We start from the raw sequence: 15,299 nt of genomic DNA, 5'->3' as shown, positions 1-15,299 counted from the left end.
TATATGAAAGCTTTAAGGGCCGGGTACTTAATTATCCTATGGGTTTCTATACCAATCTAGAGGTGTAAACATGCCTTAGACTGGCTGTAAAAAGTAATTACATATCCTTTTGTTGATGTAATTTATACTCTTCTTAAAGCACTTACCAGAAAGGCGTGGAGGAGCTGTAGCATAAAAATTAGGGCTTTAAAGATCATTTTATCTTCTTCTTTGCAAATGTCTGCACCATTCCTGAAATGTCTCAAAGCACACTTTCTCCACAGGCTGTATTTCTCTTCCTACAGTTCCCTTTCAACTTATTCCATACTTCTAAAGCAAGATATTCTGTGACTATCAGAACTAATGCAGTTGGTTTACTCAGCTTTTGTCTCCCGTATTGCACATGTGGCTTATTGCATATCTTGACCACAATAAACCCAATTCCCTACCACATTCTTTTTGACTCTCCTGGCAGAGTAACCTCAGCCCTTGCCTATAAATTCATTCCACAGGACCCCAGATCTTTTCAGCATTTATTTCTCTGACCATGGCTGATTGAAACCTGCGAGTATGGTAACATGGCAAAACATAAGGATCAAAATAAATAGGTAATTTTTGAATTTACTCACAGCTTTTCCTACAACAGAAATAGCAGTAGAATCGTGTCTTGTTTCTACTTAGGAATTTGAAATTTGTAGGTATTTCCTACCCCAAGCTATCAAATTTGACTGAACAAGTTGTTAGGTGGGACTATCAGAGAGCGCATCTCTTCCTTAGGAAGCTGTGCTATAAAGTGTAACTATAAAAGGATATATTGGTCCAATTTGCTCACCTCCCTGCAAAGTGTACTCTGTCACAGGTCTGCTGAACGCTCCCAGCCCAGCTCCATTGTAAGATGCCACCTGGATTTCATACTGGGTCCAAATGATCAGGTCTTTCACTAAGCAGTAGTTGATTTCTGCACTGGTGATGTTCTTGTACTGGTATTCTCCAGGGAGGCCGGCCAGGCGATACCTACCGTATGGGAAGAAAAATCGGCTAGTTAATTAGATGGTATCAGTTATAGCAAATACCCCGACTAGCAAAACCCTTCCCTTGTGAAGAGGCAATATGCAAACTTTTGCAGCAGAATTATACAAAGAATAATGAAAAATAATCAGAAACAACAGACTAACTCCTGATAAGACCGTATCACGTTTGACGGCTATAATATTTATAATCTGATCTCACTGAGATTACATGCTCAGGGCTAAACAAAACGGATATTTTACCCTGTTTTATGGTTGCAGAAAAATTACAGCTTTTTAAATGTGGCTTGTCTAGTAAAAGCTGTGATTTAGTAGAAAAAATAGCCCAGATGTGATTTTTATCAGGGTGCCCCTGTAAATCAGCTTGAGGAATGTTTTTTTCCTTCTCCCCTGAAATCTGCAAAGGAAAGAGCTCGGAGGGCTCTGACCTTCTAGAGCCTCAGGAATTGCCATCTCTGGCTTCCCCCAGGATTTACTTCACAGCATGATTAAAATCAGGGTGGAATATCTTGGAGAATTGAGGGTTGGTTAAGCATCGGGATTCCAGAAGGGCTGTACCAACTATGGATGGGTGGCAAACATCCTGCCAAACTTTCTGCTGAGACACGGGAAGCTGAAACACTTCGTTTCTTTTCCCCTGTAAAAACTCTTCTGCAGAAAACACAGCCGCTCTGATGTGTCTCTTTAGGCCAAGAAACTATGGAGAAGAATTAAATTATAGGAAACAAACCTTGCAAATCGGTGAATGTGAATAATAGTTTGTTTTCCTTCCTTTAGGAAAATGGCACAATGGGTGCTTACAATAAGCTAATTCACAAAAACAACCCAGAAAAACAGAGACCAAGTGGCACATTCTGACTCCATGAAAATGACAAACATGGAAACATTCATATTTTTATTCACCACACAGCTTTTACGCAGTCTTATTCATCTTTTGCTTCACAGTAATCACTGAAAGCTTATTGACACAGAACAACTCCATTGACATCTTATAGTCTGATTTTGAGTTCATCTAAATTAAACTGGTGCGATTTCTACCACTAGACAACTTGCTCATGTATTTCAGCCACAGATTTTGTCCCAAAGTCTTCTTATAAAGAGATCAGTTCTTAATCACTGACAGCCCCTCTATTTGCTGCTGCGGAGCTGCTTGCCTGCCCATATTTTGGCATACTTAATATTTGTGATGCTACAGTGATGTGATTCCATTTATGAAATACAAATGGAAATAAGGAATTATCAGCCCTCAGCCGAGTGTATTGAGTGTCTTGATCTTTTTCTAAATTATGCAATATCTGCCTTTTTTCCTTTCTTTTCCTTTCTTTTGTCTCCTGTGAAGGTTGTGTTCTTGGCAAAGCCGTTTGTGCAGCAGCATTGTGTCTCACACCTAGCAGACAAGGTGTGGAGTGCTCCTGTGATTTAATCTCTTATGCTGTTAGCATGGCACCCCTCTAAATACAACACTGCCAGCGAGAAAAAGGGCAGAGGAAGGAGGCCAGTTCAGAAATGTCATGTCTTCATGATTTTTCTCACCGTGGACTTTGATGTATACTCCATACGACTTGTGTAGCGCACCTTCCCTTTTAAAGATCAGGTGTTCCATCAGTTTAATATCTTGCGTGTCTTGAGCACTGGGTCTCTGGGATGTGTGGTGGTTTTCATTTTGTTATACCCTAATTCTACAGAAATCAGTGCAGGAAGAGTTTTCTTCAGCGCACATTGCTGTGACCACACAATTTAACTTGGAGGAACAGCCTGGTTTATTACCTGGGACAGTTGTGCTTTTATATGGTAATCTTAATTTCCTGTTGAATAAATGGTTTCTCTGCTTTGTAGTCAAGATAAAACATGAAGACATCAAAAATGTTCACAGACTGAGCATAATGAACATGATCACTCTCTATTAAAATGGAAAGAGATGTTACGATGAGGACAGGGATCAATTATGCTGATAGCTGTTGTAGAAAATACTTCAATTAAACATTATTGAAAATGCTACGTGGACAAAACAGAACGGATTGCTTTCTCAAAGGACTGAATGCTGAGATTGGGTAAGACTCACTGGGAATAGTTAAGGACCTGATCTTATCATTGAGTAGACCATTTTGAAGGAAAGAACTGTGCAAACAACACTTGTAGCCTGTGCAAACAGGTACCCAAGTCTCACAACAAGATTCTAGCTAGAGACAGAAGTTAAAGCACCTTTTCCCACCTGTCACTGGTGACTGGCACAGCTTTCAAACTGAGTCCAGCTCTTAAAACTGCAGGCGCTTGCACAAGGGGCTCTGTGCTGTAACGGGCTCTGTGCAGGTGACAGGGGATGAACAGAGCCCAGCTCTGCCTGCAGACAGGAGGAACTTTCTAGCACTATTTCGAGAGCTCACCAACCCTCCTAACTCCACAAAAGCATTTCCATCCATGCCAGCACGAACACAGCACGAACAGGATGTTGGCATTAAAACAGCAGCATTTAGTTATCTTTTAGCAGGTCTGGAGGACACTATACTAAAAATGTCAGCAGCTTGCCTACAATAGGCTGTAACAATCACTTGGAAATATGTCAGTGGTGGCGCAATGCTTGGGAGTTTCCCACAAAACCTCTAATTTAGATAATGCCTCCCTTCCTAAAGGTGCGGTCGTAGCTGGCTGGTAGCACTGCAGGATATGTAGGATGCCAAATGAGCAAGTAAGTTGTAGCTGAATTGGGTAGGAGTGAATAACTGACACCCAAAAAACTATAAAAGTCTCTCAGTGTGGCAACAGCCTTTCCAACACAATCAATCCTGTGTAAGCAGAAAGACTGGGTGTATTCAGGATTCCCGGCTACCTGCCTGAATCTGTTTCTCATTAATAAATACAGATGGGGCTGAATTTTACTCAAATGACTGATTTTCAAAACCAAATCAAGGTCTGCCGTGAAGCATCTGACCTGTCGCTCCTCCTCTCCATTTTGTTTGGCACAAACCTTACGTTTATTGATTCTATTCTTGCTCTTCCACACTGCAGGAACCCTGTTGTGTCTGTAATAAATTTAATTAACCTTTCTAGCAGGAAGCTAAGATTGTAATAAGCAAATCTACATCTGCAATGCATAGTTTGCACTGTACCAGCTTCCCATGTGAACACTTTTAGTACTTGGTGCTTCGCTCCACTTTGAAAATGGAAAAAAAAAAAAGCCAGCTGGATGTTGAGAGTCTCCATAGGGAACAAGTCCACCCAGGCAGCGCGTTTGGAGTGGCTAACGGACCCCAGCTCACTGACTCCTATAGACAGGCTAGAATTTAAGTGTCTGCACCCTTCTGGCCATTTGAACAAAGACATTTTCTACATCTGTAATAAACCAGGGCAGTCACAGCATTTGTAAATAATAACTAATATACTTCATGGAACTAGAAATAGTCTCTGACACACTCTTGAGTCACACCATTCTGAGCTCCCTCATGCACACATGGATTTATCTGCACGCTTTCCAGGTTCGGAAATTACTTACCTTAGGATGTAGCCGTGAAGAACCCCGTTGTGTTCGCTCTCGGGAGGAGGTTGCCACTGGACCATGATGGACTGATTGGTGCGCCCACTGGCCACTATGTTTTTAGGTGGGGCGCTGGGGGGCTCCTCGGGTAGCATCAACCTAAGTACAAAAGCACATGATGGAGGTGGGTGTTGAAATAAACGATAGGTAACATTTCTATATCAGGTATCCACTCCATGTGAACCGGTTTCGTTTATCAAAGCCTGATAACTAGAAAGAAATATAAAGCTGATCAAAATGCTGAAGACATGCATGAAATAGTTACAACAAATCAACATAATAAGAAACCAGTTAAGCAAGCAACAAGACAGACAGCTGAGGTAACCTTATTCTCTCTGAACCACCCAGGCTGCTACAACTCTTTAAAAAGATTACAAGCCTGAATGAGTTAGAGCTCAGGTCCAGTGTCTGTGACTCCTTCCAAATTGTTTCTTTCAGCTCTTTCAATATTTTTCATATCAAACTCCTACATTTTGAAAAAGCCATTTAGAGTTCAGCTGTTCTGCAATTCAAGCTCACAGCAAGCTTTGGTTCACAGAAGAAGGGGGATGCATTTGAAACTAAATTTGATGAAGCCATCCTTCTATGTCGCATCTGGGTGAATTCCAGAAGTGACACTGTAATGATTGGGTGAATGCTGTGCTCCTTCCCAGGCTGACTCCTGTAGCTCAGCACTGGAGCAAAAATATGTGTCCAAGATTCTGCTCAACCAATCCTCTAGAAATATGAGGGCACCTCTCCCATCATGTTTTGATATCCTGCATCGCCTAATTGCCATTATCACCAATTACTGACAGCTGCAGAGCACTCTCCAGAGGCCCGGGTAACGTGAACTTCTCCATCCTCCAATTGCTGTGCAAAAGATAATTGTATTTTGTTCATTCGCAAACAATCAGCAGTTTTTTCTCCCAATAATTCTAGGTTATTGTACCTTTAGTACACAGGCAATTAATTTGTACCGTACCTGCTGGTTTCAGAGCTGTACTGGCCCTTCCCCACCTGGTTCACTGCGCACACCCTGAACTGGTAGGTTCGGGCTGGCGTTAGTCCGCTCACAGTGACACTGGTCATCTTTGGGTCAAGATTGGAGAGGTGAACCTTCCAGGGAGAATCTGTTGGAATAATTTACACGTCAAAAGGATGGAAGCACTTGTTAAAAAGCCCTGAAGAAGTGAGAAAAACGCCGCTGACTGCTCAGAGCTCTTTGTGCCCGTTTTCCTCAGAGGAACTTTGGGAAGAAGTTTCTTTTCAGCAGCGGAAACCTTCCTGTCAGCCCACACGGTTATGCAGATTGCACATTTGTCTACTGGAAAGTGATGCTGCACATGTCATGGCGTAATAAATAAAAACTATATTCATTAACATTTTAATAAAAGAGGAAACAAGCATGATAAAGACAGATGGGCTGTGTATTTCACAACCCATCTGTTTGGCAGGCCATTACACCACCACACCCATGAGTGGCTCTGCTGGAAGGACTCTAATGAAATTCAGAGTCAGTTTGGAATATCTTCCTACCCAGCTTGCAAGCAGGTGTAGAAGCGTGACTCTCTCTGCCAAATCAGCCCTTTGCTGTAAGACCTGAGAAAGCTTCTGCTGCAAATTCTACATGTCTGCAATTCTTTTTTGCTCTAGAGATAGTATACGGCATTTGGTCTAATTTCCCAGGAAGATTCTTTGGTATAAACAGCCCTGGCAGGAGTATAAACCCCTCGTTGTCAGTTCACACACTTGACATACCGAGCTCCTCTGCTGCCCAAATTACATTTTCAAGTTTTCAAAGAGGTCAGCAATGAAACATGTTGAAAATTAAATATCTTGACTTCTTTTCTTCCTAGCCTGGTGTCGCATATTCTCCCTGAAGCCATGACTGCAATCGTCAGGGAGAGGTGACATTTGGTCTGTGTTGCAACAGTACAGCAATGGAATCGGCCAATTTAACGATTTGTTCAGTTTTTAAATAATACCAGCTGTTTTCATGCTCCTTGCTCAAAATTACTAACACTTCTGGAAATTACTGAGGAGCGAGCAGTAGATTTTGGCAACGTATCTGTGCATGTTGCTCATCAGAAGTGCAGTGCAGCTCCTGGCAGGTCACCGAGACGTCTGGCTGAAAATGAAGATTAGATGTCCCCAATGTGGAAGGCTGCTAAACTTCACACCAAGATGTAAACCACTAATTCAGCACTTTTTTTGGCACATTCCTTAGCAGGTTTAAGTCCTCCGGGGCGTGATGCCAGTTGGGCTACAAACACTGCGTCTTTGAATTATTGAAAGTATATTTATTCCAGTAAAGGCTTTCTGAGAACAAAGACCTTTTTTTAACAGGAAAAATGACACAGCAGAATAGTGGGAATGCTGGGGAGGGACATTTGCACAGCAGTCAAGTTCCATCCTTGCCAGTTGTTGCTGATTTACCAACAGTGAGTTCAGCTGCAAGATCTTGATAGCAATTCATATTAGTGGAACAACTTTTAGAAAGACCTCAGAGAAAGCACTTTATGCTATCTAGAAAAGCACTGCTTAGGAGGTTTTTTGCACCCTAATTCCTTCTGAATTTTGTCAAGCTTCCCTTGAGACTCCACAAATGCCTGTTCACCTCGTTACAGCCGGAGTGCACAAGAACAAATCAAGGTAAGCCCAAGTGAAGGTCTGGCTGACTTAGTACATTGCCCAAAGCAGCTTCCTGAGGAAAATGGAAGAGCCGACACCAACCAGAGAGTGAAATACCCTTGTATGAGCTACTTGGGTAGTGGTCCATTTCCTAGAGCACAGTTTCACTTGTTTACTGCAAGTGTAAACACCACCTGAGAGTGCTTAACCCAAGCAGCTCAATGTAGTGCGCAGTTTGATTCAACAACAGGGCCTATTAATCTCTTCAGCACCTTGGGGCTTTGCTCTGTTTATATGCTGCATCTGTAGAATACTTTATTTATTCTTTTTCCTCTCCTGGTGCAAGATAAAAGATCTGGCAGGAAGAGAGATTAAACCGAAAACTAATATAAACGAAGCTATTCATCTCCTGGGCACCCTGATTCGTAAAGGAAAGCGGTTTGGGGAGGATTTGCTTGCTCACGGAGCGGTGGATACACTGAGTGTGCAGAGTATCTTTCAAATTTAAATGTCAAGTCTTTTTTTTGACAATCAATAAACTAAACATTTCGAAAGGCTGTTCTCCTTCTGTGATACAAAGCAAACCCCAGAATTGTACACAGAAGCACATTTTACCGTAGAGAAGAGTAATTCTGCCATCGGAAACAGGCCGTAAGTTTTGAGCGCTGACTCTCTTCTCCTCGAAGACGACTGACACTCGCCTGTCCCAGGAAGCCTGGAGAAGCTCCATGGTGATGAAAGACTTGCCAGGTCAAACTATTAAATAAGCCTCTGTTAGATTGAACAGACTGTGCTAATCCTTCATTTAGCTTAAGCTGCCCGGCATGTACTCTGGGCTTTGCTTACTTGCTCTTCCACTGCAATTGCTGCTGTCTGAAAAACTTCCGTGTTTACCCATCTATCATCTTAAGGATTTGGGGTATTTCGAATTAACTCTAATTGCCTCTCCGAGTGAATCTATTGGAAACAAAGAGTCTCACAGGCTACTCTCTAGTTTACAATATGATTTTGGGGGGGGGTTAGAAATGGCTTTTATTCTGTCAAGAATTTTTTTATACACTTGTGATATGTTTAACAGCACTAGTTACTCACCAAGAGGCATTTCTTCTCTATTCCCCTACCTGCCTTACAATTCAAGCATTAATTGCAAATTCCTCAAAAATCATTTCTAATTTCATATTACAGATAAGATCTATTGCAGAAAGCTGAGTTTTGGAGTACATTTCCATCTCCTCCCTTCTCCAGGGGCCTTTGCACAGGCAGTAGTGTTGCAATTTGCTGTACTGCTGGAGTTTCCCAAATTCACCTTTCAAATCTTCATGACAATACAACACTGCAAAAAGCTCAAATACAAATGAAACGGCTCCTCTTTTGTTCGGCAGAGCTTCAACAAGGTCCAGCAATGGCCTGAGAAAAAGTATCTTTTAACAATATCATGTACAGATGTGTCACAGTTGTAACGAGCAATGTATTTTTACTTTGATTTTTGCAAAGTTTTATTAATGTGTTCGGTTTTTATCATTTGAATATTCCCACCTAATTCAGGATGACAATTCACATGCTTTAAGTCAAGCACATATAGATGCTTTTTACAGGAGCTTTTATTGTCTCCTCATTGGCACAACGTGGTGAATCCCAGTTATATCATTAGAGCACACAGCACAGATATCCCAGAACACAATAAAACAAAAATGGGCTTTTATCTTAACGGTACTCAGCAGAATTCTTGAAGTATTAATTCACTGCTTCAGTTAAAAGACTATACAGAATATTCTTTGATTAATCCCTAAAATCTAAGCCTCTCTGGAATAAAATAAGGATAACCCCTTCTAACTCCATGAAGATACTTCATTGGAATTCCTCGGTACATCACAACAGGGGCTAAACAGCTCATGAAACATCCAGAAGTTACATTAGTGCAAACGACAGCAACGCACAGTACTATTTATTTGAAAATCCTGTTTCAGAGGAAGGTTCACATTCCTGGCTCTGTGTGGGCACAGATACTTACTGACTGTGCTTCCCTGGAACTATGTTTTACAAATTAGGTTATAAATTTGCCCTCAAATGTTTAGGGCCGTATGTCTCAAGTCACCCAAAGACACAGTCTGCTGCGAATACCTGTAATTTGAGAAATATCGCATTGTGCCAAATACATTCGTTTTTAAAATTAGGTGAATTGGTGACTGGAGTTGTTCGTATTTCCCGCAATTTAAGTGCACGATGTGTCACTGTTTTTCCCTTGAATTAAAATAAGGTTTTTACATCTCTTTACTGAATTGATATTAATGAAAAGGAGTTCTAATCCATGTCAGGTGGAGCGACACGCCTCTCTCTAATGCAGCCAGTAATTAGTCCCCTGAAATTTACACTCATTATTTTGAACGCTCTTCAGCTATTTCTCTGAAACAAATACTGTTATTATGTATTCATTTATGGTACGTGCTTCAAAAAGTACAATGGATCCTAAAGCTATTAGAAAATTATTCAAAGCAAAACAGCTTAAAAAAAAAAAAAGAACAAAACTAGGTTATGTTTTGGCACCTGTAACTGCAAAGCAAAACTCGTGCATTAAAACTCCACGGAAATAAGAACAAAGTCTCCTGCGCAGGTTCGCTAACTGGAAAATAAATCATAATTCTGATATCCCTCCCTAGCATTTGGGTGTATGAAAGCAATCGGGGACTGGGGTGTTCTGCTGCGCAGACGGGACCGACAGAGAACCTGAAAGGACGTTTTGTTTGAGAAGCGAAGGGAGATGCCGCACAGTCTTATCAGACCAAGTGTGCCCGCACAGGACCAAATGTCGGCTTTGTTCACAAACGCCACTTGGGACAGGGAGGGGACCAAAGGAAAGGTGGTGTTTTCCAAAGGAGGAGCATGTCTGGAGAAACTAAAGATTAACCGCACACAACTGAGATCAAAATAGCTCTGAAAAACAAACACTTTGAGAAAACAAAACAAAACAAGACAGTGAAAATATGCAGACATTAAAGTCAGCTTTCCAAACCAAAGTCACTGCTGACGTTGTTCTGTTATTCTGTCAGCATCTGTAAAGCTGAGCAATAATATATGGAATGAGAGAACACAGCAACAGTGAAATATTCAAGGGCTTAGATTCCACTCTGTCCTACATCTATGAGTAACCATTCAGACATTGTACATAAAAGCAAAGTAAATAAAGATGAAGACGAGAACTGAAAGAACAGCAAGATCTAGGATATTTCTGGGAGTTAGGATGCTCAGTTCACAACAAACCCAGTCTCTGTTTGGCTTTGCAGCTGCAAGCTTGCTGAAGTACCTAGACCTATGATTTGTGATAATGAGACTCTCTCAGTGGTAGATTGCAATGCCATCAGCCAAAATTATTGGATCTATCATGGAGCGAGCAAGGGTTCACGGGATCCCGTGGCGTTCTGAGGCGCTGTCCACATGATTTCTGGAGAGCTGCTGTTGATTTTTGCTGAGCCTTCTACAAATTTCAGTGAATGAATTACAGCATTTTTAAAATCATGGCACATTTATCCCATTCCTATACTAGAAAAACTGCAAAGCATCCTTGCTAGAAAGGTACTGAAAGGCTTTTCAAACATGAGCTGCCTCCTCTTTTGGTGACTCTTCCCAGTCAATGCAGCCCAAGGTGGGACCCAGGTGTGTAGGTTCTGCCAGCTCTGTGTTGTCCCTGTGTAAATACAGCTCTAGTATCTTTGCATCATGTTCCCAGGTTGGGAGTTTATTAGCTTGTCATTGTCAAAACCACCGGGAAACACAGAACACAGGGGTAATGTCCCTGGGTGAAAGAACAGGTGAGGAAAAGCAAAAAGGCAGTTCTTGGCCTGTAGTCAAGAGGAGGGGAAGGACAGAAGAGTGACAATGAAGAAGAAGGTGATGATAAAAAGGTAGAGAGGAGGCGTGGGTGTAGAACATTGAATTTTGAGTCATTTATTACAAAAAGATCAGGAGTCTTTGCTCCAAAAGAACTGTTTTAAGGACAGCAGTCCCGGGCATGACTTGGGATTTCTGCACGGATTAGAAAACTGCACTTAACAGATGTCAAGATCATCAGTTCTGGGACCTCCACATCAAAAACTTAGGCGCTCCAGCCTGCCAAAGCAAAAAGGTTGTATGTGATCTGAAGCTAAAGTTTCACCTCAAGCTCTCTGTGTGGCAAAACAAAACGCTGCTCTCTAGACAATCAGAAATCAGGACTGTTTCACATTCAGTTATGCAGTGGCTAATTTCCATGTGTCAGAAAAAGTGATGCTCTTAATTTTTTCATCAAGAATCAATTGTTAGGCTTGAATTTCCAGCTCCTAGGGTAATAGAGATTAGAAAGTATTGCCAAGGTGACCGATTACCATATAACCTCATCTTTCCATCAACTCCTAAAAAGGCATTAGCGATGTCCCTGAATAACCTTGCAAACTGAGAGCCAGAGAGGACCAGACATACCGCGTGACAAAACTGTGAGGAGCGGCAATTCACAACGACCAGGTTTGTAACCCATGAAGCGACATATTTGGATGGCTTACAGTTAAGCATCCTCAACCACCTACTTAAAAGAAGGGTGTGAAATGATAGCCCAGGGAAAGCGAAGAAAATATATGAACCCATAAACAGATAAGACAGTAGATCCTACTGACATCCAAGTTTGTTCCTCTTATTATCATGCTGCTTGCATTTTTCAAGTGAAATTGGGACTTTGAATGCATCAAGATATCTATGAAACCAGAGCAAGAGACAACAATGGGAAGAAATAAAATATGACTATTGCTGTTTACAGATGTCAAATCAAAGCACTGAGGAATAAGCTGTTGTGCCTCAAGTCTGGCTGGCAATGCTAGGGGTGGAACTAAGGCTTTCCTGTACAACAGTCCCAGTTTATCTCTTTCAACGTGCAAATACTTTAGCATAAAACCCATGTTTTCCCCTTCGTGCACACTGTTTAGCAAACAACTGCAGTATCTTTGGTCGATCTGGTAGAAGGTGAGTCTGAAAGAAGGCTGAATAATTAAGATGAACATGAGGTTGAAACATATTTGACTTTACTCACTGTTCTCAGAGAGCTCAACCATGTAGTAGAGAACGGGGCTGTTTCCATCGAAGGGACGCACCCAGGAGAGCATCACGCTGCGGCTGTAGGAGGAATTGAGAGTGGCCACAAGATTCTGAGGGGAATGAGGCAGCTCGCTGTTCGGGGAAAGCAAACGGGAGAAACAAAACAGCACAGAATAATCAATCTACATTGCATTCAGCTACACTCTTACAGGCAGTTAAAGGCACGCGACGTCAGGCTTGTATGATGATAGATATAAAATGACCAGCAGTTATTGTACGATTAAATAAATCAAAGACATCTCTGAATTCTTCACAGTTTTATCTTATTTGGAAAAAACAAATTATGCTGGAAGTCCCAAGGCTGCTGCTTAGAACGGCAACGCAAATGTTGCTAAATGTGGGAAAAAGCCAATTTCCATACTGGTTTTGATTGAGACAAGTCGGTCAATACATTTCCTCTCTCACTTTTTTCCCCTCCTTATGATGATGTCCTAGCAATGTGACAGCAGTAATACATATAAACAGCTAAACACATGGGAGATATGATTTAACATGGAATTTTTCATACTCAAGGAAGCAGAAGACATTGACACTATCCATATAGAGTTACTAATCAAAATTACCATATGTATTCTTAGGCTGCAGAACAGCTTGATTTACTTGCAGATTCAGGCTTCTCCTGCCATGGGTAGAATCCTGCCTATAATAAGAATTTTTTTTGGAAGCACCCAACTAGAAAACGTAGTGAAAATGCCTGCAGAAACCCCATGCGAACGCAAAATGAAACATTAAAAACCAAAAATAAAACAGCAGCTCAATTAAAATGTGTAATTTCCCCACATAAAGGCAATTTGTGGCAAAACCATTTCATTTGTGCTCATTGGCTGAAAGTCGGAGGCTGCACAGTGCAGTGAGAAAACTAAGTCCTGCTGCATCCCTTAAAGGCTGATCCGTATTGAGCGATAAAAGCCCCTCAGCCATTATAATACATTAGAGCCCGAGTTCTGCTGCTTATCACCCTGGTTCCTAAGAAGGACAAGGACCTCAGACAGTGAAGAAAAAGCAAGGAGGACCCGTTTTCACCCATTCGATCTACTGCTCCTCCCAGGAAAGCGGAGGGTAACGCTTCCTCAGCAAGGACGGCCGCTAATCTGCTCTGACCAGAGGAGAAAGCCTCAAGGGTACTTGACGTGCTTCATTTAAAAACATAGTAATTTCTGGTCGCAATGTATCACGCTAGTGAAGGCTTAGAGTTATTTAAAAACCACAATTCCTTAGCCACTTACAAAAGTAAATACAGACTCTGGCTTCGAGCCAGAACAATAAGTGGATTTGGGTTTCTATAGGAAGATTCAGGAGGATATGGAGAATCAGACAATAGTTTTATTATTTTTCTTTTAAAACTGTGTATGCTTTTCTTTGTGTGTTTATGATGGAGTTGATGTCGAGGCTGCTGGAAGAGCCGAGGTGTGGTAAGAAAAACACACAGATGAGACAACACAGGTGGAAGATGCTCACCTGCCCACTTCTCGGTAGGCCAGAAGGGTTGATGCTTCCTAAGGCTAAACCTGAGACTCAAAGTCTCGTCTCATCTCATTTGACTTTAAACATCTAACCAAATTAGCAGCACGGTTACCCCAGGCTCTTTCTGTAGTAAACATGGAATGACACCTCAGGGTGCGATTCAGATCTTCATTAAATCATTCGCTCAAGATGCCTTGACTATGAGGAGTTTAGGCTGTGTTCTCACTTGGGCCTGGGCATGCAGCAACCAAGATCCAGACTTCTGACACACAGCCAGCTAAGCCACTGTCATTTTTAGGCTAGAAAAAGCATCAGGCACAGGAAGGAGCACGCACGGGCCCGGCGAAAACGGATTTTGAACAGAGCACTGCAAAATTTGGGATGATCAAGTTTAGGGAAGAGGGGACCTGGAGACTGAGAAGGGCAGCCAGACTGCTAGAGAAAATGGCAGAATAAACCTGTGGTCTGAAAAGCGTGGAGTGAGGGTTGAAGATACGGCCGTTTACCCAGGGACTACAGGAGTGTGGTACTTAATTTTGAATGAAACATTAAATTATAATAAACATTAAACCTCCACTACAATTTATCATTATGTCCGAAGCAAGCTGGTTGGAAAAGTGTTTCTGCGATTAAGCTGGCAAAGGAAATTACTGAAGGAAAGAGCGTGAAACGTCTTGTTGTGACGTGGCTCACCAAGTCCCAGCGCCCACTTCGTTTATCCCCAGGCCCCGTGGGGAAAAGCTCAGAGATGGGCTGTGGCTTCAGCTGCTTCCAGAAGACGATGCTCACACGGGGACCGATGTAGGAGGGATGGCTGAGGGGGAGCTCATGGCAAACTCACCTCCATGTAACTCCTTTTCTGGGAACTAAATAAACACTCCTGGAATACATTCAGGATACTTGCAGGGTGCACATTTACGAGTTAATCTTGTTTCCCCATATATTTAGAAGAGTTGAAATAACAGCTTGTTTGAGGACAGAGGCTACATGATTAAGAAAGACTTTACAGCTCGGTCTCTTTTTCTTAGGTTACAAGTCTCAGAAGACTTTTGGAGGAGAGGGGAAATGCCCATTTTCATGGTTTTTAAAGCACAAACTGAGTTGAAATGTGGGGTTAGGGTTTTTTTGCTTAGCATTTGGGTTTAGTTGATTATTCTTAGATTGGCACAAAATGGTAACCAGTCAGAGTGAAGGAAACGGGCACTTTCTGTTCAGAGGGAGATGGAGCAGCCATGCAGTGCCCCTACCTCCACTAATATCATATTGTTTAGCCATATGTGTCCACACCGAACAGCAACAGATGGTGCTTACAGATTTAAATCCCTCAAGGCAGACATAACAAGTGCCTAAGAAACACACCTGGCCAGAAAGCAAATATTAAAAACTACAAAGACATTTCAGCACAGAAGTGTATACTCCTCTCTTTACAGCATACAAAAGCAGAGCTTAATAAATAGTAATTCCTACTTCAGCAAGCACTTACACTTTGTCTCCTCATTTGCTACCACATACCGTGTGGAAGGGATGATAAATACGACTTGTACCACCGTAATGAATATTCACAT

At 41.9% G+C, this 15,299-nt stretch overlaps 1 protein-coding gene across 1 annotated transcript in view; it reads right to left on the bottom strand.

Moving 5' to 3' along the window:
• SDK1 (sidekick cell adhesion molecule 1) overlaps window positions 1-15,299 on the bottom strand; it is a 373,777-nt gene that overhangs the window by 114,002 nt on the left and 244,476 nt on the right. The window contains exons 14-17 of the mRNA XM_082064834.1: window positions 12,206-12,342; window positions 5,504-5,651; window positions 4,498-4,638; window positions 812-993 (exon numbers count right to left, since the gene is read on the bottom strand). Of these exons, the coding sequence (XP_081920960.1) occupies window positions 812-993; window positions 4,498-4,638; window positions 5,504-5,651; window positions 12,206-12,342 (608 nt within the window). The remainder of the gene's footprint in view (window positions 1-811; window positions 994-4,497; window positions 4,639-5,503; window positions 5,652-12,205; window positions 12,343-15,299) is intronic.

Source organism: Streptopelia decaocto (genome assembly GCF_964273445.1).
Source record: "Streptopelia decaocto genome assembly, chromosome: 13".
Lineage (NCBI taxonomy): Eukaryota > Metazoa > Chordata > Aves > Columbiformes > Columbidae > Streptopelia > Streptopelia decaocto.
The sequence above is the reverse complement of the archived record's forward strand: the minus strand, read 5'-3'. Positions and strand labels throughout refer to the sequence as shown.